Below are 25,432 nucleotides of genomic sequence, written 5' to 3' on the forward strand. Positions count from 1 at the left end.
ATGTATGTGTGTGTTTGTAAGAGACAGAGTGTGAGTGAGAGAGAGGTTTGTTGTCATGTATACGTACATGCATAAATATACATACATCTTTGGATGTATGCATATGACAACACAGCCCTTGACTCACTCACACTCTGTCTCTTACAAACACGCACGCGCGCGCATACACACGTGTGTCTTTGTAAATATGTTTGTATACATTTATGTATGTGTGTGTTTGTAAGAGACAGAGTGTGAGTGAGTCAAGGTGTGTGTGTATGTGTGTGAGAGAGTGAGAGAGCGGTGTGTATGTAGTATTTACTCTCTCTCTCTCTCTCTCTCATACACACGAACACCCACATTCACACACAAAATAGAAAGTGAAGCTTTTTGCAGTTGTTACGTCAATACCGGAAGTTGACATTGAGGAACCTTTTTAAAGAAGTGAATCTTAAATATAAAGCAATATTATTTATTTTTAATTAAAAAAATCAAATGAAGAGCCTAAGATTTATCCGAGGTCAAATTATTCATGCATTACAAGTATGGAAGCATTTGGTGAAGTCGATTTCACGTGAAAAGCGATTACACACACATCTCTGTTTTATATATATATAGTATAGATCATTACTGCACTTTATAAACTGTGGATGATGAGTGTGTGTGTGTATGTAATGTGTGTGTGTGTATGTAATGTTTGTGTGTGTATGCAAGTATGTGTGATGAGTGGTGTGAATATGTAATAAGTGATATTGTGTGTGTGTGTGTGTGTGTGTGTGTGTGTGGTGGAGTAATGAGTGATATGTTTTTTTCTTTGGAAAATACAAGGTGGGCCAAAGATTCAGTATACTCTACAATTGTCAAAGATGTGCTTCAATATTTCTAAAATTGAATGAAATAATGATGAATACACACATGTAAATGAATAATAATAATAATAATAATAATTATAATAATAATGATAAATAAAATGTCAAATGTTTTGGTGCCTGACTTTTGGCCCATCCTGTATAATGTGTGAAGTGTCTTGTCTTTACATCATTTTATTCCATTTTGTTAACTTTATGAACCAATTTCAACCAACAGTGACCAATCATTAAATTCTTTAGACTATGATGATGATGAGGAGGAGGAAGATGATGGCACTGATGCTGGTTGTTATGGTAATCATCATTCTCATCATCTTACATCCACTTATCTGTGCTGGCATTGGTTGAATAGAATATCAGGCAGATGGGGTTTACAGCCAGATGGCCCTCTTGTTGCCTCTCCTGACACAGGTGTGCCTATCGTTAACTGGGATGGTAATGGTGATGATGTAGGTAACAAACAGTTGTGGTGGATACAATGATAATGGCAATTGTTGTGGTAGTTATAATAAAAACGTGTAGTTACCTGAGAGACGTGTCTGATAGGGCATCTGTATTATTGAGACTGCTACAAGAGTTGCTTTGTTTATTGCAGTCATTGACCTGTGTGTTGAAATCAGAGAAGAATGCTGACCATTATATGTTTATACATACATCTTCCTCACACTTTCCTCATCTTGTTTTCAAATTTTGGCACAAGGCCAGCAATTTCAGGGAAGTGAGAGAGTCAATCACATTGACCCCAGTATTCAACTGGTACTTATTTTATCGACCCCGAAAGGATAAAAGGCAAAGTCAACCTTGGTGACATTTAAACTCAGAACATAAAGACAGACAAAATGCTGCAAAGTATTTTGCCTAACGTGCTAACCATTCAGCCAACTCGCCCCCTTACTTTTATATACCACATTAAAAGCTACTACCTCATATACTTACACCACGTTAAGCACACTAAGCACACATGCCATGCACTCAGCATCAAACATTGTATTATACACATCACTGCAACATATACATACACCACACCCAAACCTCATACAACACTGTTTATGGCTTAAGTGAAGGCACATGGCTTAGTGGTTAGAGTATCCGGCTCATGATTGTAAGGTCATGAGTTTGATTCGTGGCAGTGCAGTGTGTCCTTAAACAAGACACTATTTCATGTTACTCCAATCCACTCAGCTGGCAAAAGTGAGTTGTACTTGTAATTCAAAGGATCAACCTTGTCACATTTCGTGTGTTATGGCTGAATCTCCCTGAGAACAACATTAAGGGTACACGTGTCTGAGGAGTGCTCAGCCACTTGCATGGTAATTTCACAATGGGGCTGTTCTGTTGATCGGATCAACTGGAACCTTTGTTGTTGTAAAAAGATGGGATGGGCATGGTAGGAATGCCATTGATCATAGGTATGCTTGATCAGAATTGACCTGGATTAAACAATAACACAAGCACCACCACCACACAAACTAAACAATACCAACACTACAACTACACACACACACTGGAACAACAACTACATCATTAGAAGAAACCATAGTGTTAAGCAAGCTCCTTACCTGTTTATTGAAATATCTTGGTAATCTCCTGTTCCCTTCAGTTTGGCAGAATCTGGAAGTAATAAAATATTTCTTGATGGAAGAGTAGTTTTTCCATTTTGAAGGGTTTTTTTTTATTTAATAACTCTAAGAACCAACCACTACCACCATTAATCTCTAGCATCACCACTTACGTCAACTCTAGCTACCATCCACTACCTCCTCTGTATCTGTCAGTGTTGGCCATCAGTTGACAGCCATCACTGTAGGCTACCAGCACATGGTCTCTAGAATACAGGTTAGCAAAGTGTTATGGACATTTCCCACAAATCATACTAAACATCTTTAAAAGTATGACAGTTTTTCGTGGTGGCAGTGACCCAATGCACTGGAGAATCCAGCACAGTGCACCAAAGAATTCATCAATGAAACAACTTGGAGAAGTTGCAGTGCCTTGCTAAGGCCAGCACCATGTGTTGGAAAGCATGGAATACCATCATCATCAGAATCTGTCATCTAGTGGCACCCACAGCAGTGTATTGGTTGAGAGGACAACCTCCCGCTCTGGTTGCCAGCTAGGGATTTTACTTACTAACAGACATACTAAGTCTGAGCAAAAGATGGCTGAAGCATCTTTTCTAAATGGCCTTTCGGTTGTCATTGTTGTCACCACCACCATCACTCCCTCATGCCTAATTGTTTCAAGGCAAATTAATATCAAGAACTAAATAACACTACTTTGAAGAGATCATCAAAACTGCATGTTATTAAGCAAAAAAAAAAATCTCTCAACATTATATATGTCCAATAGACCAGAGTTAATTAGTCAAAAGTATGCCTCTAACAGACCAAACTCAATCTTCCACAGTTACTACCATACACCGTCATATAGTCCTCTACATTCTCTATTATATCACATGCACCATGTGTAGTCAGTTCTCCATACATTACTATACACTTTCACATCTTACACCTCACATATTCCTCTATATTCAATGCCATGCACCACCATACATCTTAAACACAGCTCATATTGTTTTCAAATTTTGATACAAGGCCAGCATTTTGGAGATGGGGTAAGTTGATTACATCAACCCCAGTGCCCAACTGGTACTTGTTTTATCCTCCCCAAAAGGATGAAAAGCAAAATCAACTTCAGCAGAATTTGAACTCAGAACATAAAGACAGATGAAATGCTTAACAGCATTTTATCTGGCATGCCAACAGTTCTGCCAGTTTGTCACCTTGTACACACCTCTCTAATTGACCTCTATATTTAACCAAGGAAAACTTCTATAAGTTAATTTTGTATCTTCATATCCTGAGTTCATGATTAATTGGATGACTGAAGAAATGATTGTGTCTGAAGTTGAAAACCTATCCAACCTGTACCACTACAAATATCAGAAAACTGTAAGTGATCAACTCTCCACAAAATAAAACAAACTTACCTGTTCCGGTTTCCTTCCTCCGTTTCTGAGAGACCATTATGGATCATCGACAGTTCATTCATGTTCGCTTGATGGCCCTTAAACACTCCAGCTGACATGGTGACAACACCTTGTAGGTGTGACTCATCCACAGAATGGTATTGAGATTCAGGAAGAGTTTGATCAGAACCGCTTAATGATAAATTAGTCAATGAGCTCTGGGAGTAGCGAGTGTAAGTTCGTGTATCAATGTCATTCTCCGAGTCAGTATGAATAACATCATCACAGCTATCAACCTGGGTGTGATTTTCAGATTCATTGCTGGTGGCGTAGTCGTCAGTGAGAAGGTTTGGGATGGATGACTGAAGTTGCAGCCAGGTGTTTGGACTGAGTTCTGATGAGTTGTTCAAACTTTCATTCTGTCTATCAGAACTGACTGTCTCCTCGTCTTGGTGACACAGTAAATGAGGTTGATCCATCGATGAACTGAATCCACTAACGATAGACGAACTGTCTTCATTAGTTTGATCCTCAGCTATTGAACTATTTGGGTCATCAGTTTCAGTAGGGGTTGTGCCTTCATCTTCATCGAGGGTATCTAACAGCATGTCAGTCTGGGCAATACAGTGGTTCACTTTCTTTTCCAGATATTTTACAGTAAAACTGACAGGAAGATATTTCAGATTGACCATGTCCATTATGTCTAGTTGTTCCTCTTCCCATTTCTTGAATTTCTTCTCCAGAGCTTGTTTCTGACTTTGGTTCTCCTTCTGACGTTGAGACAAATGTTTTGGCTGACTTTTGGCAGAAGATTTCTCTTTTGAGATCATCTTTGAATACTGTTGATTCAGTTTCATCACTGTATCAATATCATTGTTCTGGTTACAATCGACCATCGAACTACCATCGTTACTCTTTTCAGTACCATAATACTCCACTCTGGCACCAACCTCATTTGCCACATCAGAAAATGATTTAGTCTCAAGGCCTTCACATGTGAATTGAGTGTTTGGGGATTTTGACTGTGATGATTTATATGTAGGAAGGCTTAAACTTTTGTTAAATCTGTTTGGTTGTGGTCTGTCGGAAGGTGAAGTTAAATTAGAGAGTGTCCTATACTTTGGTCGGTCAGAAACAGAATTGGAACTGGAAGGTTGTTCCGTAGGGGAAGATTTCACAGATTTAGTTAACAGTTCAAGGTATTCGTCAGTAACACCGGACCGTCTTAAAGAAAGGCTGAGTTCCTCGTTATAATAATCTTCTATATTCTGATTGTCAGGATAATCAAAGGCATGTCTCGGATCATTATTGTAATCTAAAAGATTTGAAGAACCAAACTTATATCCTCTGGGTAGGGTGGCATATTGTTGGAATGGTGGTGGTTGTGGTTCCCAAGCTGTGTTTTCCTGGAAAAATGGTTGATTAGGGGAGTGACTCAGGCTACTGCGAGGAAGAGTATTGTGTCTATTTAATGGGAGCCTGACCCTGGACATGTCATTGGAAGCAATTGTCATTGACCGGAAGCGATGTCTAGGTCCAGCACCTTGTTGGCTAGCTACATCATGGTTCATGTAATTGTTTCCATAGGAATGACCAGAGAAATCCTGACAGGGAACATGAGCTCCTGGGGAAGAGTTTCTAAAGTTTGAATGTGGCCAGTTGGGATTCACATGGATATCATGAACAGTGGAGTCAAGGTTATACTCTGAGTAATTGATTATATCTTGCCAAGGTCGCTTATTGGCTGAAGGAGTTGTGTATTTCATACTGTGATAAAACCTATCAAAGTTACCATTTGGTAAAGGAGATGACTGATTAAACTTGAACTGACGACTAAAATCAACATCATTCTTGTAAGGGGTCGAGTGAAAATGTTGAGCTGATCCAACAAGGTTAGGGTTCAAATCATTAGGAGACCTATGATGCTGACGAGATGCATTTGGTTCACTGGGACTATTGGATTGATATCTGTAACTAGGGTAATGTTGAGCTGGAGCCTGGCAATCTTCCCTGTAGTTGGGATGTCCCTGAGGGTGGTAGGTGAATGAGTCACACATATCTCCTTTAAAGGCGTCCAGGGTTGAAGAATTCGAACCCAGAGTACTTGTGTCTTGCTTCAAAGGTAAATATAACCGTTTCTTCTGCTGGTGTAGTGAGGAATAAGAATTAGGGTTGGCATTCCTATTTATATGGAGTTCACTTGGCTGAGAATAATTACCGTTTGTGTAAGCCCTTTGCTCCTGGTTAACGATATTCTGCTGTGCTTGGGTCATGTTAGGAAAATATTCCCTGGAGTGGTTTTCTTTGTCAGAGATATAAGACTGTGGGTAGCCATTGTCTGGTGCACTTGGCACATTGGGCTTACACTCTGTTTGTGTTGAAGTGTTACATTTTAGATTATTATTAAATGATGTTGAACTGGTCTCAGAAGCTGGGCTTGGCAATGATGGATCAACAGTCAAATGCTTTGTTAAATTTTTTAAAAGATTGGTTGTTTCTAACATGAGAGCAGGCAATGAGTGTAATGTGCCAGACTCTGGAATTAAAAGAGGGATGTGGATTGGAAATGGCATGCGATTGGATGCTTGTGAGTCTTTCAAGATTTGGTCATGCGAAGGAATGGTGAAATCAGAAGCCAAGCTGGGTTGGTTTTCAGTTTGTGTTGCACATTCATTCTGGCTTGTTTGGATTCCAACTGATATTAATTTTGGTTTATACTTCATTGATCTTTCATCTTCAATAGCTATTTCAGAGGAAAGACTTGGAGATACTGACCGATAACTGCTGGGAGATGTTGGGTAGTCTGCAGGTAAATCTGTAGTGGATGCTGACTTGGAGTGAGGAAGCACTGGAAATCGGTTACGCTTCCCTGAATGATGATATTGTGAAATATCATCTTCAAATACTGATTCATCATCATCATCGTCATCATTTATAAAACTTGAATTGTGACCAACTCCCTTGATATTTTTAGACTTTACAACTGGTGCCTTCATATATCTAAAAGTAGTGTCAGCACTATCATCTGTTGAAGACCAACCACTATTTGGGGCATGATATTTATATCTTCGTTGCAAGTTTTGTTCTTTTGCATCAACAAATTTTATCCGGGAAGACTTCTGACCTGCCATCTTAGTTGGACGAGACAAAAACTTTCGTTGAAAGTTTCCAACTCTTACATCATCATCTGACTTGAAATATAAATATCCATCATTGTCATCATTAATTCCAATTAAATCTGGCTCATTTATCACATCAGAATGGTGCCAATTATCATTGCCATGGCGACCACTGAAACCAGAATGAAGTGATGATATATCAGAGGGCAAGTCTCGCTCCAATTTCTCAAATTCTTCTTGGGAGTTCACCATACTGCCACCAGTCTGATATTGCCCCATATACAGTGAAGCAGAAGTCGGAGATGATGATGCACTGGATGAGTAAGAATCCTGCTTCATCTCTGTTAAAGTTGGATCAACAGTCTCAAATTCTGCAGCTGAGTCTTGGTGGGGGTTGCACGACTCAGCAGATTGGTTGGGAGTGTTTGCAAGAGTTTTACTTGGGTTTAGTCTCCCAGATTCTGGATATTTATTGATCATTTCATCATTACTATGATTCTTACAAGTTGGCTGCAAATCTGAGATGGGTACTTTGGACAGCCACACATTTAAGCCATCAACTGAAATACTTCGTCCAATACTATATGGTCTTACTTTCAGCAGGGATCCAACAAAGCTACTTGAAGATTTACACCAAGGGAATAAGTCTAATGGTTTTGATGGTGTCATTGGGTTATTATTGGCACACGATGTAAATTTATTCATTTCAGGTAGATCCAGATGAACTAGTCTATTAAAATTCCGATGGTTATGATGGTTATAATGATGATGAGGATGGTGACTACAGAGCCAACTGGGAATATTTGATGGCTGTGGGGAAAGAGTGCCAGAATCTACATCTGTAAGGTCTGAACTAATTGCAGAATCACTCATACATTTGGTCATATTCTTCAGCTTAGTCTCTCTCCTCAGACCATACAATCCTAAATTACAAGTGACCCACTCACCATTACTTGATCTTGAAGAGGGTGACCCAACCACTGAAGAATTACAAGTCAAATGGCTGTGATCAGTAGGAGTCTTCTGGTGCGAGTCATCAATTGTATTGGTAGAATCTTTCACTTTACCATTTAATACAACAGTTTCCTGCAAGTCAGTGCCTGTTTGCAAACACTGCTGACAGCCATCATGTAACATGCTTCTACTGTCTGATGCAAGTGTTCCCTTACTTTTTAGAAGACATGTTTCTTTAGAATGGTCGTGACTTGCTTTAATGCAAGAATTGGAATCAGATATTAGAGATTCCTTTCTGTCTATGCTGTAACTTGGATTGTCTTCCAACTCTGTTTTTCCAACATCAAGTGAATGAAGTAGTGAATCTTTGGCCAACTTTGAAGAACTCTTTGAGTTAGTCTCTGATCTTGGAATGTTTGAGTTTGAGGAAGAATGATTAAAAGCTGCTCCTGAGGATTTTTCTTTGGCCAGACCAGCAGTGTCAGCACAGAATGATTCTGTAGTGATCAAAGAATCAATTTGATCTAAACCTTTGGTGGCAGGTAAAGTTTTACGGATTTTGGATATTTTGTAGTCAGTCGACTCAACATTGTAAAACACATTGGTCTCTTCTTCACTGACTTTCACAATGTATGTGAGAGGACAAGCTTTGCCAGCATGGTCATCACTGAACTCTGTCACTAACTCAGTTCTGGCAGAACAATGTGATAGTTTGGTTGTTTTATTTGGCAGAGACACATTGGAACCAGGATCTTGATCCAAGTAACTGCTTCTTTCCTCATGGCTGTGAGTGGAAATGATGGGTTTGGAATTTCTAACAAGTGACGAGTCATTTGACTCTTGAAGAGGATGGGTCATTGATGGTGATGATGATGATGATGATGATGATGATGAAAGACTTTGGCCAATCGGCTTTTTTTGACATTTTGTATTGGGTACAGGTTTACATTTTGCTTCAACATTTTTGTTCTCGGGTGCTATTCTGACTGGAAGACAACTACCTACCTGGTTCTCACCTAGATTACCTTCCAGATGACAACTATTGGATGCAAGACAAGATTCTTCAGGAGTGACTAAAGATTGGTCACTTGGTGCATTGACTAATCTGGAATTTAGAGCAACTTTACTAGGTAAGTTTTCATTTTTGGTCCTTAATCTCATCTCAGAGCAGTCTCGTCCATGTAATGGTTCAGCCTTCTTTGTAGCAATTAAGTCAAAATCTGTTTGTTCACTCTTTCCAGAAACCATAGATTCTTTTGATCCTGTCAAATTCTTATCAAAATCTTTTTTAACATTTCCAGTTCTTTCAGAAGAAATAATGTGTGGTATATTTGATGACTTAGTTTGGCTCTGTTGACTTTTGCCAGATCTAGAGAGATCTACATTTCCAGTGTTTGGTAGAGGACTTTGGCTTTTAACACTGTCTACTTTTGAAGACTGTCTCTTTTTCATTTCACTGAGAACAAACTCAGAAAGTCTGTTAGACATGCAACCATTTTCAAAGACTTCTTCTGGCTGGTTCTGAGCTTTGCCTTCTGGCCTCACAGATTTCTTATCAGAAATTTTACAAAAAACTGTTTTATTTCCAAGTTTTATTTCAACAGTTTCTTCTGAGTCACTTTTTGGAACATTTTCAAGACAATCCTGATTGTCTACAACATTTTGACAACAGCCTGATTTTACATTACTTGGTTGTTTTGCTCCCTTGAGTTCAGAGCTGATGGAATTTTGTGCAAAATTGGCTGGGTTAGGGCAAGAACCTTCCGCCACTGGATTAATTAAGTGGTGAGAAGGTAGTTCAGGAGAATCCTTTAAACCTAATGATATGTTTTGCCCATGAATATCATCCAACTGAAAGAGGGTTTCTTGAGCGTTTCTACCTGAAGGAGATCTAGCTTCAGGTTTATCTGGAGATGAAGCCATTTCCATTTCAACTACTGGACATGTTTCTTCAACTGACTGACCACAATATTGACCACTCACTGGCTTTAGGCTATCCACCTTAATATCAGGCTTAATAGTCACTTTATTTATACTACCTGGTTTTAAGTTGTCCATTTCAATGGCATCTTGCTTGGTGGGCAGTTTGCTTGTACAAACTTTGCGTATATCACCCAACTGAAGAATCTTCTTTGGAATCTGAGATATAAGGTTTGATGACTGAGCTGGAGAATGATGGCACTCAACTGAACCTTGAGCTGTTGAATGAGCCAGAGTATGAAGGCATTCAGTTGAGTTTTGATTTGATGGTTGATCTGAGCAGCACTGACCACCAAGTGTAGCTTGAGTATTTGAACCAGAACCGTTCACAGAATTCTTACCGCCAACTCTCCCACCACCAGGACTAACTTTACTGTTACGAGCATCAGATGTCAACTTTGGGGAAACACTTTCAGATTTATTCATGGATGAAGGCTCAGCCAAAACTTTGGTGCCCACCTTGAAGATAACTATACACACAAAATAAAGAAAAAGAAAGGAAAGAAACCCAGTTAAAACACTGTTCAAAACAATTAGTCTTTCTTTGAGAAAAAGAAATTATTTCTACATTGACATTTTTTACATGAGTACTAATAAGATAACTATAAGAAGTTACCTTGTTGGTCACTTGATCTGCTAGAAATAGTAGCCTAAGACACCTCAATATATTAAAAAAAAAACATACTGGTCAATGTAGCCTTAATGTGTGTGTGTGTGTGTGTGTGTGTGTGTGTGTGTGTGTGTGCACGTGTTAATGTGAGATATATATATGTGTGTGTTTGAGAGACATGGTACACTGGCACTATCAGTTATGACAGTGAGGGTTCTGGTTGATCTAATCAACCAAACAGCCAGCTTGTTAAATTAACGTGCAAGTGGTTGAGTACTCCACAAACACATGTACCCTGAATGTAGTTCTCAGGGAAAATCAGTGTGACACCAAATATGACAAGGCTGTCCCTTTGAAATACAAGTACTTCTCATTTTTATCAGCTGAGTGGAGCAATATGAAATAAAGCATATTCCTCAAGGGCACAATTTGCTGCTGATAATCAAACTCATGCTGCTCTTATGATTCTAAGTGAAATCTCCCAACCACTAAACTGCACACCCGCACATGTCACCTTAGTGTTATTATGAAACATTGTGTATATGAAAGTAAGATACAGATAGCCAATCAGTATAAAGTAAAAACAATGGACTAACCCTCCTCACCCAAACAAGATACCAACAACACATTGTGTTCACTGACCTTGGGTAGATTCCTCTTTGACGTACTGCATAGGCTGGGTTTGACCGCTCCTTACATCAGCAAAATCTTTGTCACTAAAAGATTTGAATAAAAATAGCAAAAAAAAAGTTTTCTTTATTTAATATTTTATTTAGAATCCACAATGAAGGGGTTAAGGTACTGGTCAATTGACCTCATGGTCACACATTTGGTCTTTGTGGCACAATTCTAAATTTGCTCTGTGTGAGCAAAATAAACAGTGTTTAGCCGAGGAACTCTAATAGTACTGGGAACATTCTGAGCTGTCTCCTGTAATTGCTATAATTATTAAAATAATAGGCACAGGTGTAGTTGTGTGGTGAGAAGTTCACCTCCTAATCACAGAGTTCTTAGTTCAGTCCCAATGCATGGCACCTTGGGCAAGTGTCTTTTACTATAGCCTTGGGCCAACCAAAGCCTTGTGAATGGATTTCGTAAATGGAAACTGAAAGAAGCCAGTCATACATGTGTGTGTGTCCTGCCACCGCTTGGCAACTGGTGTTGGTGTGTTTACATCCCTGTAGCTTTGTCGTTCAGCAAAAGAGACTAATAGAATAAGTACTAGGCTTTACAAAAGAAAAAAAGTACTGCAGTCAATTTATTTGACTATAATTCTTCAAGGCAGTACCCCAGCATGGCCACAGTCCAATGACAAGCAAATAAAAGATTAAAGATAATAGCTTCATTGAGTTTCTGTTGTTTTTTCTTATTAAATTTTTTAATTGGAAAATAAAAATTTTATTATTATTCTAAGTAATAATGTTAAAAATCTAGCCAATAATAGATTTGGTATTTTCTGCAAGTCATGTTGCCTCAATAAACTTGACATATTTCGAAAAAAAAATTTTTTACAAACATGACATTCCTCAACAAAAGACAGACTGCTATATAAAACTGCTTTCCGCAGTAAAAGAGTTAAATGTTAACATTAACATAACTAGAGTTTTTATCTGGACAGTAATTAATTTCAGTGATTATTTTAAAAGCTCTAACTCCTCTACATCATAATAGAGTTGTTAATTATACTGTGTAACACGGATTTTGTCCTTGGGTGGCAACTGTTATTTCCTATTTGCTTACCCCTAGAAACTATAAAAAATGGCTAATATTTTCTTTGAACTTTGCTTTTCTTACATTTATTCAAACCCCAAAGAATCCTTCTCAATACATGGCTATGATGTCCCCCCACCTCAATACTCCTGCTCAGAGGTGCCCATATTGTCAGCTACAAAGGGACATGCTCAAGTGGTTATGGTCAAGCCATTGACAAACAAATCTGTGGTATTCAGCAGGATATTTGCTATTACAATATTACTGCTGCAGTAACTCAACTCTGAATCTGTTTGAAATGTACAGGAAAATAAGTTAGGCTCAAAACATTGATGTCCAGGTCACAGAAGTAAAGTTTAAAGGGAATAGTAGTCTTTTACTTTGATTTCTAGATAGAAGCAAATAGGAAATAACACTTATTAACCAAAGACAGAAAAAAGAAAAAAAAAAGAAAAAACATTTTGCTACACAGTGTTATAGAAACAAGTCCAACAAAAAGTGTCTGTGTTTGACAGTTCAGGAGTAATTTGACCAATTAATGAAGTTCATGCACAACCTTCATTGGATTTAATGAATTTATGATGATTAGTATGGAACAAGTGGTAAGATGAATGAGACTGGCATACTAGTGTAAATTATCTAAGGTTGTTCTTGCTTTACTCCAGGTCAGTCCCAATTGAATAGATACATTCTAATTGTGATCACCCAGTTTTATTCTTAATACATGTAGGACTACATTATGCCATGTATTCTTTTTAAAGATTTTAAATCATTTGATGGAAATTTGGCTGCTATTTTTTCCAGTTGCAATTTTTCCAGCTGAAGTTGACTGAAGTAAGTAAAGTGGTTTGTCTTGTTTAAGATTTTACAACTAAGTCTTGTCAGTGTTGTTGACGAGCCAGAACTCAATTACAATGTTTTTTTAGAAAAAAATATGAAAATATATGCCTAAAATAAAACAAAACAGAAACATAAATTTATAAATATGTCACAAACTCACCATTTCTGAACAGAGTTGGGATGTGATACCTGAGGGCCTGCATGAGAGGTAGAATCTGCAGTCTTTGTGGTCTGAGTGACAGGATTTACCTCATCAATAGTCTTATCCAAAGAATCATCAGAATAATCACTGAGATGGTCCTCTGCAATATTTTTCTCGGATTCATTGAGCTGAATATTTTCTGGCAACACTTTACCATTTCTTGAAGGTGAGGAAACAGCCTGAGTTTGATTTTGTGGCTTATTGATAGCTCTGGCAGTAGATTTGTCTTTATTTAACTGACTACTTTCAGACTTTTTACACTTGAGGTTGGATGTCACTGACTTAGACTGTGGGGCTTTTGAACAGCTGCTGCCGTTATGATGGCCAACAGGTTTAGACATTAATTCCTCTTCAGTTAACTTCTGACCCTTGGGCAAAGATGTCTCGTTAGTCTGCCTCAAGCAGTCACGTTTATTCACAGAGTCTTGCAGCAACGATGCAAGGTGTACATCATAATGAACCGATTCATCTGTGTTGGCACCATGCATTAATGTCAGCTTGTCCTTGCTGACTCTCTTCAAATGTCCAACCTCTTCAATCAGTTGTTCCAGCTTTTCCCTCTGTTTCTTCAGAATGTTGACACGTTCAAGTTGTGATGACACTTCCTGACTCTTCAACATCATTGCTTTGTTGTGTTCTTCTTTTAGGAGCCTCATCTTCTGCTCATACTCAGTGACTTCAGCTTCAGATGCACGCCAAGCCTTCTGCAATTCTTGCAGCTGAGGGTTTACATCTATTGCAGCTTTCAATGCTTCCTCTCGACATTTGGGAGATTCACTATCCTTGCCTGGTGACCCTTTCTCATCTATTGAAGTGGATTTGGCCTCTGTAACAAGAAAACAATTAGGTTAACAGTTTGTTTGCATCTCATCATTTATACTTAGAATATCTATACAAATGTAGATAAATGCCTTTAGGTAAGCATACATAAAGCCATGGTAGAGCCTCTAGAAGGTCACTAAACTTGCTAGAAAAAAGACCTGAATTTCTTTGAAATCACACCCCACTAACTTCAAGAGTAAGATGATAGACATGCCTGAGAGAAGGACTAAATCAATGGTTCTCATCCATTTTTTGTTTCTGGATCCCTTGATTCCTATTTTACTCCAATAGTCATCTGATGTTTAAAAAAGTCCCATTATATTTTTATAATCAAAATATTAGGAAATGCATAAAAAAAAACTGTTGAAATATTTTGTCTATTGTAGAAGTATAACCAATTTAGTGCATGTAAATTTTAACAGCAAAATCTGATGTGGACCATGGCTGAGAACCACTGGACTAGATGGTCATGGCTAGAATGCCTTTGACTGCATATCCGCTCAGGAGTTAAACATAACAAACACACATTTTAAATACATACCTACAGAGGTATTTATATCAACATATACATACAAACACACACTAAACACAAGCCTATAGAAGTATCAGTATACACATACAAAAACATGTCTATAGAAATCTCTGTAGCCACTCTACATTAATAATAATAATCTAATAATCCTTTCACTACTAAAGGAACAAGGCCTGAAATTTTGCGGGAGGGGTAAATTGATTACATCGACCTCCTTGCACAACCCTGAAAGGAATGAAAGCAAAGTCAATCTAAGCAGCATCTGAGCTCAAAATGTAAAGACAGACAAAATGCTGCCAAGTATTTTGTCTGTCTTTACATTCTGGCATAGTAACGATTCTGCCAGCTCTCTGCCTAATTACATACTACAAAGTATTTTGTCCTTTACTAACTAATAATAATCCTTTCTACAATAGGCACAAGGTCTGAAATTAGGTGGGAGGTAACTAGTTGATTACGTCAACCCCAGTATTTCACTGGTACTTAATTTATCGACCCCTAAAGGATGAAAGGCAAAGTTGACCTCAGCAGAATTTGAACTCAAAATGTAGCAATGAGCAAAATGCCAGTAAGCATTTTGCCTGGTGTGTTACTGATTCTGCCAGCTTGCTACCTTGAATAATAATGGTTTCAAATTTTATCTCAAGGTCAGCAGGTTTGAAGAAGGGGCTAAGTCAATTAAATCGACCCCAGTGTTCAATGGTATTTATTTTATCAACCCCAAAAAGATGAAAGGCAAAGTTGACCCTGGCAGAATTTGAACTTAGAATGTATAGACAAATGAAATGCTTAGCAGCATTTTGCCTGGCATGTTAACGAGTCTGCCGGCTCGCCGCCTTCAATAATAATAAGATTAAAGGTTTCAAATTTTGCCACATGGACATCAATTTTGGTGGAGGGGATAAGTCAATTACATCGACCCCAGTGTTTCACTGGTACTTAATTTATTGACCATGAAAGGATGAGAGGCAAAGTGAACCTTGGTGGAATTTGAATATAGTGATGGGTGAAATACAGCTAAGTATTTTGTTGGGTGTGCTAATGATTCTGCCAGCTTACCGCCCTTAATAATAATAATAATCATCCTTTCTACTAAAGGCACAAGGCCTGAAATTTTGGTGGAGGGGACTAGTTGATTACATTGAACCCAGTGTTTCACTGGTACTTAATTTATCGACTCTAAAAGGATGAAAAGCAAAGTCGACTTTGGTGGAATTTGAACTCAGAACATGAAGGCAGGCGAAATGTTGCTAAGTATTTTGCACGGTGTGCTAACACTTCTGCCAACTTGTCACCTTAATAAGGCTTACATACAAAAACATTAAATGACATATAACACAAAAGACAAAAACAAGACGATACAAGTAAATAATTATAAATAACAATAAAAAATTAAATTAAAACTCCCAATAGGGGAAGCGCTTTAGGGTCCTCATGGAAAAACCCATGAAAGCCACAGATGCCTGATCAACAGAGCAAGAGCCCTTCTCTTTTAATTCTCTTTTTATAGGTGCACGGGAGAGGCAGGCAATTTTTTTTATAATAATAATAATAATAATAATAATAATAATAATAATAATAAACCGTCAGAACTCACGTGTATCAGTTCCCTTATCTTGTTTAGTCTTCATCTTGGACAACTCTTTAGTAACATGCATGTGCATCTGGTTGCAGTTGGCAACCAAATCATTCAGAATCTGCATCAGGTCCTCTTGCTTGCCCTTTTGCAGCATCTGTATCTGTTGCATTTGTTGTACTGCCTTGTTGTAGGTGTTCACAGCTTTCTCAAGCTTATCCTTCACACGTTGCAACTGGACCCTGAAATACAAGAGGAGGATCAGTGAGTGTGATTAATAAAACATGTGAGGGGCAACAATGAAGTGGCGGATAGAGGGATAGCAAGACAGGTTGGTGAAACAGTGTAAAAGAGGAAGGGTGATTAATCAGGGAGACTGGTGCAGCTGTAAAGGTGTTGGAGGAGTCAGTTTGGGGCAGTAATAATAACTAACTGTATTGCTATACTTCGCACATCCAACTGTATAACTAAACCTATGGCACAGAAGAATTCTGAATGATGAGATACTTAATTTTATTGTACAGCAGACACCTTCAGTAAGTGTCCAAGAGTTTTCTATCATAACTTCAGATCAACTTCAGCTTTGTTGAGAACATTGAGGTAGATGGAGATTGTGCAGAAGCTTACATGGACTGTACCTGTTCTTGGGTGGTAAACATAACACTGCTATCAGGACTTTCAGTGCATTTAGTGAAGTCCATATTTTTTGGTATTGTTTTACAGGCTAGATGCCCTTCTTATCACCAACCACAACATGGACTGAGTGTGTTTTCTTGTGCCACCAGCCTTAGGGGAATTGTCAGTCAGGACTAAACTGTCCTCTACACTCAGTTATTGTTCAGAATTGCGACTCTCTTAGACGGACTGTCTTCATTGTGACTTACAGAGTTGATGCCTACTCAGGGAAGACTTTCAATCCCAGCCTTCAATAATGTTAGGGTTGGGTTAGATGAGAAAGATTGGAGTATGAGATGATAGGATAGTGAAGGACAACAGATGAGATGAGGAAGTGATATCAAAATAAGAAAGGAAAGAAATGATGCATTGGAGAGGGGGACAAGAGATGTTTTGGAGAGATAGAGGGAAGCCAAGTAAGAAGAATATGTAGGAAGGAAAAAGAGGATGAAGGACATAGAGAGACATCTAGAAAGTGTTAAAAGAGAAAGAAAATATCTTTGGGAAGTCAGAAACAAATGGAGGTAGACAGAAGAGAGAAAAATAGCCATGCAAAGTTATGCCATCTGAGCATAGGAGCATTATGAAGTTGCCATACAAATTAGCAACCAAGAAAGCAAATCCATAAACACCTTATGGAAAATGAAACTGGGGTAGGGGTGCCATGGTAGGGATTGGTCTAGTCAGAATCTATCTGTTTGTCTGTCATCCTGTCAGCATTTTCTCTTTCAAACAAGAACAATACAAGAATGAGATAAACTAGGTGTAAGTGGAATCAATTGTAGTGTGCATAACTGTATTGGTATGAACATGTGATGACCTTGCTATAATGATGAACATGCTGAAGAACTTGCTCTAATAGCTGAGTCACTATCGGAACTAGTAGAGAAGTTTCAGGTGTGGAAGCAAGGTATAGAATTGAAGGGCCTCAGAGTCAATCTAGCAAAAACCAAAGTCTTAGTAAGTAGGAAGACAGACAAATCACAAATTCCTTCAGGTAGATGGCCCTGCTCATTCTGTAAAAAAGGCATAGGTAGAAACTCCATTAGATTCACCCAGTGTTAGCTACGAACACATAAAAGGTGCAGCAATATCAAAGGAAGGCTAACTGGGAAGATAGTTTTTGTGTGTGACAGATACACAGGAGTAATAAGCACTGAGAATGTACAGAAAACGGCTTCCATCACATGCCAGGAGGAAAAACTAGAAGTAGTTGATAGCTTGCTTCCATTACCTAGGTGACCAAGTCAGTAGCAAGGGTGGATGCTCTGAGAGTGTAGCTGCTAGAATAAGAATAGCCTGGGCAAAGTTCAGAGAGCTCCTACCTCTGCTAGTAACAAAGGGACTCTTGCTCAAAGTGAAAGGTAGACAGTATGATGCATGTGTGCAAACAGCCATGCTACATGGCAGTGAAACATGGGCTGTGACTGCTGAGGACATGCATAAGCTTGCAAGGAATGAGGCTAGTATGATCCACTGGATGTGTAATGTCAGTGTGCATACACTACAGAGTGTGAGCACCCTGAGAGAAAAGTTGGACATAAGAAGCATCAGATGTGGTGTGCAAGAGAGACAACTGCACTTGTATGGTCATGTGTTGCATATGGATGAGGACAGCTGTGTGAAAAAGTGTCACACCCTGACAGTGGAGGGAACCTATGGAAGAGATAGACCCAAGAAGACCTGGGATGGGGAGGGGAAGCACGACCTTCGAACGTTGGGCCTCATGGAAGCAATGACAAGCGACCGAGACAAGCAAGGTGAGACTGTAGCCTATGTCAGTGTTGCATAAGCGGCTAATTTAAGAGTACCCTTTAATCATTGGGCAATGTGCTGTGAGAAGACCTGTTGAGTCAAGTGAAATCACTGTCGTAGCCAATGCTAGTACTGTCTGACTGGCACCTGTGCCGGTGGCACGTAAAAAGCACCATACGAATGTGGTTGATGTTAGTCCCACTGGACTGGTTCCCATGCCAGTGGCACGTAAAAAGCACCATATGAATGTGGTTGATGCTAGTAGCACCTTATTGGTCCTGTGCCGGTGGCATGTAAAAAGCACCATTCAAGCATGGTCGTTGCCAGTGCTGCCTGACTGGTTCCCATACCGGTAGCATGTAAAAAGCACCATTCAAGCATGGTCAAAGCCAGTACCATCTGACTGGCCCCTGTGCCAGTGGCACATAAAAAGCACCCACTACATTCTCAGTGTGGTTGGCATTAGGGAGGGCATCCAGCTGTTGAAACCTTGCCAGATCAGATTGGAGCCTGGTGCAACCTCCTGGCTTGCCAGTTCTCAGTCAAACCGTCCAATCCATGCCAACATGGAAAGCAGACGCTAAACTGTGATGATGATACTTATAGAAGATAACAGATGGGTAAAGCGCCATGAGATTTTAAACCCTGTGGAGCCCATTTTTCTCCAGATATGAACACAGTTGATTTCTTCCAGACAGAAAAGGGGAAGTGAGAAAGAAAATGAGTAGAAGAAGGAAAAGAAAACTTGATCTTGATGAGCTTTGAACTCAGTACAGAAAGCCAGAAAGAATACTGCAAAGTATTCTGTCTGACATTCTAACAAAACTGCCAACTAATCTCCAATGTGCAGAAGAATTTATATCTAGACACATATATTCCCCCACACATACACTCACATACTTGTCAAAGTCTTTAATGGTTGAATCTTATATTATATAAGAAAAGCTGATCTCTGGCTGTTTGTCAATAACAACATCTGTGTAGAGGAAAGAAGAGGTGGGGGAGAAAATGTTGTTGAGATAAAAATACAGTGAGAGAGAGATGCAGTGAGAGAGAGAGTGTGTGTGTGTATGTGTAAAATATAAATAAATAGGTAGTGTTGTCACCTAAGTAACTACAAAGTTTTAATTAAAAACGTGGGAATTTTAAGTGCAAGTCTGTCAACACAACACAGCATATACATAATACATATAGTTATTTTTTCTTTGGTTATTTGTGTGTTTTTGAATGTCTTTTGACATAGAGACAATGTTACACAGACTTTAAAAAAGATTTTCATGTTGAACAATTTATGAAGGCACATGCATGATTAACAAATATTATTACTGACAGTATAGTGACAGGTAACGATGTAGTCTTCAAAAGATTCAAATAAGTGTATGAATGCCAGCTCTTAATCCAATCTTATAAACCAAAAAGCAAAGGACTAACCCATAGAGCAAAAAGAAGATTACCTGGCATCTTTGATCCTAATCTTTTCACTCTGATCCTGTTCCACAGGTAAACTGTAAAAACAACAAAATATTCCAATGTCAGCTGTTCACACAGTGGTTGTAGGTTCAATCTCAGTTTAAGTACAAATACATATTTAAGATGAATTTCATTGATTTAACATCATCATTATCAACATAAAAATTTATCCTTATTCTTAGAAAATATTATCATCATTTTAAACTAATGTACAATGCCATTTTCATGAGAGAGAGAGAGAGAGAGAGAGAGAGAGTGTGTGTGTGTGTGTGAATTGTTTTATGTATGATAAATTGAATGATTACATGTGTGTAGGTTACATGTGGATTTGGTAGATGGAAACTGAAAGAAGCCCATCATATATGTGTATGTGTGTGTTTGTCTCCCACCACTGCTTGACAACCAGTGTTGGTGTGTTTCCATTCCCATAACTTAGCAGTTTGGCAAAGAGGGTGATAGAATAAGTACCAGGTTTAAAATAAATAAGTGCTGGGATCGATTTATTTGACTAAAATTCTTCAAGGTGGTGCCCCAGCATGGCAGCAGTCTAAAGACTGGAACAAGTAAAAGACAATGTAAAATATTTGTATGATTATCATGTGTATGTAGTGCATGTGTATTTGAAATATATATATAAAATTTAATTAGAGGATATGTTAACCTCATGCAGGGATGATTGCATCCAAAGAAATACTGGTTCAATACCTAGTATTGCTGGGGAATGAAATTCCCTTAAAACAATAGCTATATATTAAGCATATAGTTTATATCCATTTAAAAGAAGAAAAGAAAATGGAGATAAGGAAGTTAACAATTATTTATTATTAACAAATTGGTTATTTTCGCTTCTTACAACTGTTTCAATTAATACTCAATGATTTGTACATTAAATTTGCATTTATGTGACATCATCATCATCGTTGTTTAATGTCCACTTTCCATGCTAGCATGGGTTGGATGATTTGACAGAGGACTGGTGAACCGGATGGCTGCAGCAGGCTCCAATCTGATCTGGCAGAGTTTCTACAGCTGGATGCCTTTCCTTATGCCAACCACTCCGAGATTGTAGTGGGTGCTTTTACTTGCCACTGGCACGAGGGCCAGTCAGATGGTACTGGCAACAGCCATGCTCAAGTGGTGTTTTTTACATGCCACCTGCACAGGAGCCAGTCCAGCAGCACTGGCAACAACCTCGCTCCAATGTTCTTTCATGTGCCACCGGCACAAGTGCCAGTAAGGCGATGCTGGTAACAATCACGCTCGAATGGTGCTTTTTATGTGCCACTGGCACGGAAGCCAATCAGTTGCTCTGGCAGCGATCACGTTCGGATGGTGATCTTAGCGCTCTACTGGCACGGGTGCCAGACATCAAATTTGCGAATTTGATATTGAATATTAATTGAAACGGCTGTAAAGCAAAGATGGCCAATTTGTTAATAATAAATAATTGTTAACTTCCTTATTTCCATTTTCCTTTCTTCACACACATACACACACACACACACACACATATATATATATACACACTCTCTTTCCTTTCCTGAGCGTCCAATAATACTATCCATATTGTTTTTTTTAACTATATATATATATATATATATATATACACAGCCAAATTCATAAAACATGGAAACATATTTGTTTACCTATATAGGGAGAGTATGCATAACTGTATTATTTATGTATATCTGTACCTATGCATATGTGTACCATGATGTGTAGTGAAAGCTAGCATTTGCACCTAAACATTCAAAATAGAATAACCTACCTTTTGTTTATTAGTGGTACATCTGGAATAGCATCAATAGCAGAACCACTCTCGGGATCTGTTTGGACATCCCTCTCCATCACCAGAGAATCACTGCTGTTTTTGTTCTACAAATACCAACAAACGCATCAGAAATGACATATATATGTTTTCTAGTTACCACTCAATGCAAAGGAAACAAACAAAAAAAAACTTCTTTAGCACTACGCCACCTCCAGCTTGTACTCATCATCAATTTACTGTTCACCTTTCCATGCTTGCATGAGTCAGATGGAATTTCTGGAAGCAGATTTTCTATGGTAGAATGCCCTTTCTGACACCAACTGTCACCTGTTTTGAAGTATGGTGATATTTCCCCATGATCAGACATGTTTTCACAGATGATTGGAAATGGACCACTGCTTGCTTTATGATGACACTTGTTTACAGTTATCATGCAAAGTCAAGGCAAGAAAACATTAACACACACACACACACGTATATACCCTAAACAGAGGGGACAAACAAGGATAGACAAAGAGATTAAGTCAATTACATCGACCCTAGTGCGTAACAGGTACTTAATTTATCGACCCTAAAAGGATGCAAAGCAAAGTCAACCTCGAAGGAATTTGAACTCAGAACGTAACGACAGACAAAATACCGCTAAGCATTTTGCTCAGTGTGCTAACGTTTCTGCCAGCTCGCCGCCTTCATAATTGGCAGATGAAATACTGCTAACTTTCAGTTTCTGTTCACCAAATCCATACACAAGACTTTGGTTGGCATGGGGCTATGGTAGAAAACACATGCCCAAGGTGCCATGTAATGAGACTGAACCCAATACTATGTGGCTGGGAAGCAAATTTCTTACCACACAGCCATGTTTGCACCTATCACCACAACTGCATCTAATAAATTATTATTGTATTTCCTCCTAAGCTCTAAAGATCTTCTCATAAACCATTAAAGTTTCAAATGATCTCAGACTAGGACAAGAAAAGTTGTATGTTTTGCCTAAACGCATTAATACAATGGTTGTAGCAAAGCTTAACACATTTTTGTATTTTTACTCTTGCTTGCCAATCAACCAAGAACTTAGAGCTTGTATTTCTGACTGTGTCATGTACCTGGTCTAAAAGCATTAACAATTATTATAGTTAGTTTCTGAGAAGTTGGTTCATATATGTGCTAGTTCAGCTGTGTTATAGTCTGTTTGTAAGCTTTGCATGGAAGCATTAAACATGATGATCGTGATAAGGTTTGGAACCTGAGACTCTTTCCAATGTTAAAGAACACAGCTGTGAAAAAGCAAGCAACTTGTTTGTTAAGGAGACAAACTGAGGTAAGATAAAGTTCGATTACTTTAATCCAGAGCAACAACACAAAGAAATGGCTAACCCCATGAACCAAGATTTTAGTGGTCCAACACCTTAAGTTCCACCTTACCACAAAACCACCACAACTATCTATCTCTATCAATTTCAAAATATTCCCTCACCTGCTCAACCAACATACATACAGGTGTGTAAACCAAATGAAAAACACAACAATACCTTGATAAATTCTCTCAGTTTGGCAGCTTCTGCAGGGTTGTTGAAGCGAAACTGAAGACTATCACCAATCCTGACTGTGTCTCCTGAAATAGATATAAAAAGACAGACAGACATAGAGAGTTAGGTAAACAAAGACAGAAGATTGATAGACATGCGATGAGACAGACATTTATGCAGAGAGATACAGATAGCTATAGACAACACTGTTATCAGCAATCATCATCACAGCCATCATCAACATTTATTGCACAGTGAGATATTTTATAAACAACCTGATGGTAAAAAAGAAAGAAAAAAAAAGAAAAATTACCTTGAGTTAACTTTGTGGGTTGTGTTACTTCAATACCATTTATGGCACACGGTGCATTGTGACGTGGGTAAAGGATAACTGTGCCATCAACAAACTGGATAAAGCAGTGTTCTGGTTGTATATCTTGGCCAGTTAGAACTGAAAACAACAAAAACAATTTTATTTACCACAAAGACAACAGATGAGGGGAATAATAAGAACAAATTAAGTGGTATGGGTATGTGGTTATTTTGAACAGTAACGACCATACCCTGCCCTTTGGCAGGGCATAGCACCTGTTCAGCCACCCTGCTAAGGGTATGGCGAAGTCATGGGACTGCAGCAAGGTGGATTGTGAAGAGGTAGCAGAAGAGATCAACTGAGCTTCTTACATAGATGCTGAGTGGAGGAATCCTAGAAGCTCAACAGTCAGGATCACCAAGCTCTATCAAGAGAGAGTAACTACAATGCTTCTACAGGGGTGGCATTCAGGGTTGTGTAATCAGCTCATGAAAGATTCCCTATGACTCAAGCTCCCAATTCAAATTCATAATAATGGAATTGGATGGTGACAGAGTGTCATGGGAATCGACAAAAGCAGAGAAAAAATAAGAAAATAAAATGGTGAGGGTTTGTTTACACAGAATCACTTACAAAAAGACAAGGAACAACAATAACAAAATTGAGCCTAGTACTTACTTTACTAAATTCATTTAGAAAGGATTTAAGTCAAAACCAGCCTTGGCAGGAGTTGAACTCAGAACCTAAAGGGACATAACTAGGTATTGCAAGGTTTTTACCCAACATTGTACTGATTCTGTCAGTCATTTTAATAAAATAACAATGATTTCTACCATAGGAAGAAAATTTTAAGGGAAGATGGCTGTAGTTGGGTTAAACAGTTTCAGTATTTGACCGGTATTTAATTTACAAACTCTAGGAAGATGAACAGGAAAGTGAACCAGAGTGGAAGTTGAACTTAGAAAATGTAACCGAACAATATAAGGAATTTGGACTGATGTGCTAATAAATTTTGTCAGTCATAATAATGCTTTGTTTACTAGTTATGAAGGTATTTTATAATAAATTGTGTTTTTTTTTTGTACAATGGCAGCTTTAGATTAAATCTGTTTAATCTTTTAGCCAAATATAGCAGCAGCAGCACCACAGCCACCACCAACGACATTGTACACATTACCACATTATTATACACACCGCATAACTACTATACACCAACACACATCACAGCTTACAATACAAATATACCACACCAACACTATACACATCAATACTCACCATCATAGCACACTGTTATACACAGTACCCCATGCCTCATCACTAAACACAACACCACTAGATACACCCATCACACACCACCATAACTTACCAATGTCCTGTTCTCTATCAGCCAGGTCACTTCCTATTAATGTTTTCCCCTCCTGGTGAGCAAAAATAGATAAAAAACAATCAGCATCATGATGACGATGACGACAACAACAACAACAGTAATGTTAATATAAAAAATGAATCCCATCCATTTTATACAATATTGTTCTGTTGTCAAAAACTGGATCTTTGGATTAACTTGTAACATATTCTTGTCAATAATATCTTATTTCCTTCTGGCCTTGTAAATGGTAGAATATGAAGACATTGTGAGTTAAAACCGTCAACTCTTACAACTAAGCAGCTTTGTGTGTGTGTGTGTGTGTGTGCGTGTGTGCGTGTGTGTGTGTGAGAGAGAGAGAGAGAGAGAGAGAGAGAGAGAGAGAGAGAGAG

At 38.4% G+C, this 25,432-nt stretch overlaps 1 protein-coding gene across 4 annotated transcripts in view; it reads right to left on the minus strand.

The window, feature by feature from the left end:
- The window catches only part of LOC106874278 (uncharacterized), a 162,890-nt gene that overhangs the window by 7,015 nt on the left and 130,443 nt on the right, over positions 1-25,432 (minus strand). For all 4 annotated transcript variants that reach the window (XR_001409985.2, XM_014921953.2, XM_014921952.2 and 1 more), the window contains 11 exons: positions 25,041-25,092; positions 23,675-23,812; positions 23,365-23,447; positions 21,830-21,936; positions 20,046-20,096; positions 16,183-16,403; positions 13,190-14,057; positions 11,122-11,195; positions 3,838-10,339; positions 2,408-2,459; positions 1,375-1,451 (listed from right to left, as the gene is read on the minus strand). Coding sequence is in view for 3 of the 4 variants with exons in the window: in XM_014921953.2 (XP_014777439.1) it covers positions 1,375-1,451; positions 2,408-2,459; positions 3,838-10,339; positions 11,122-11,195; positions 13,190-14,057; positions 16,183-16,403; positions 20,046-20,096; positions 21,830-21,936; positions 23,365-23,447; positions 23,675-23,812; positions 25,041-25,092 (8,225 nt within the window). In the remaining variant the exon portion in view is untranslated. The remainder of the gene's footprint in view (positions 1-1,374; positions 1,452-2,407; positions 2,460-3,837; positions 10,340-11,121; positions 11,196-13,189; positions 14,058-16,182; positions 16,404-20,045; positions 20,097-21,829; positions 21,937-23,364; positions 23,448-23,674; positions 23,813-25,040; positions 25,093-25,432) is intronic.

Source organism: Octopus bimaculoides, chromosome 20, assembly GCF_001194135.2.
Source record: "Octopus bimaculoides isolate UCB-OBI-ISO-001 chromosome 20, ASM119413v2, whole genome shotgun sequence".
In the NCBI taxonomy this organism is placed as follows: domain Eukaryota; kingdom Metazoa; phylum Mollusca; class Cephalopoda; order Octopoda; family Octopodidae; genus Octopus; species Octopus bimaculoides.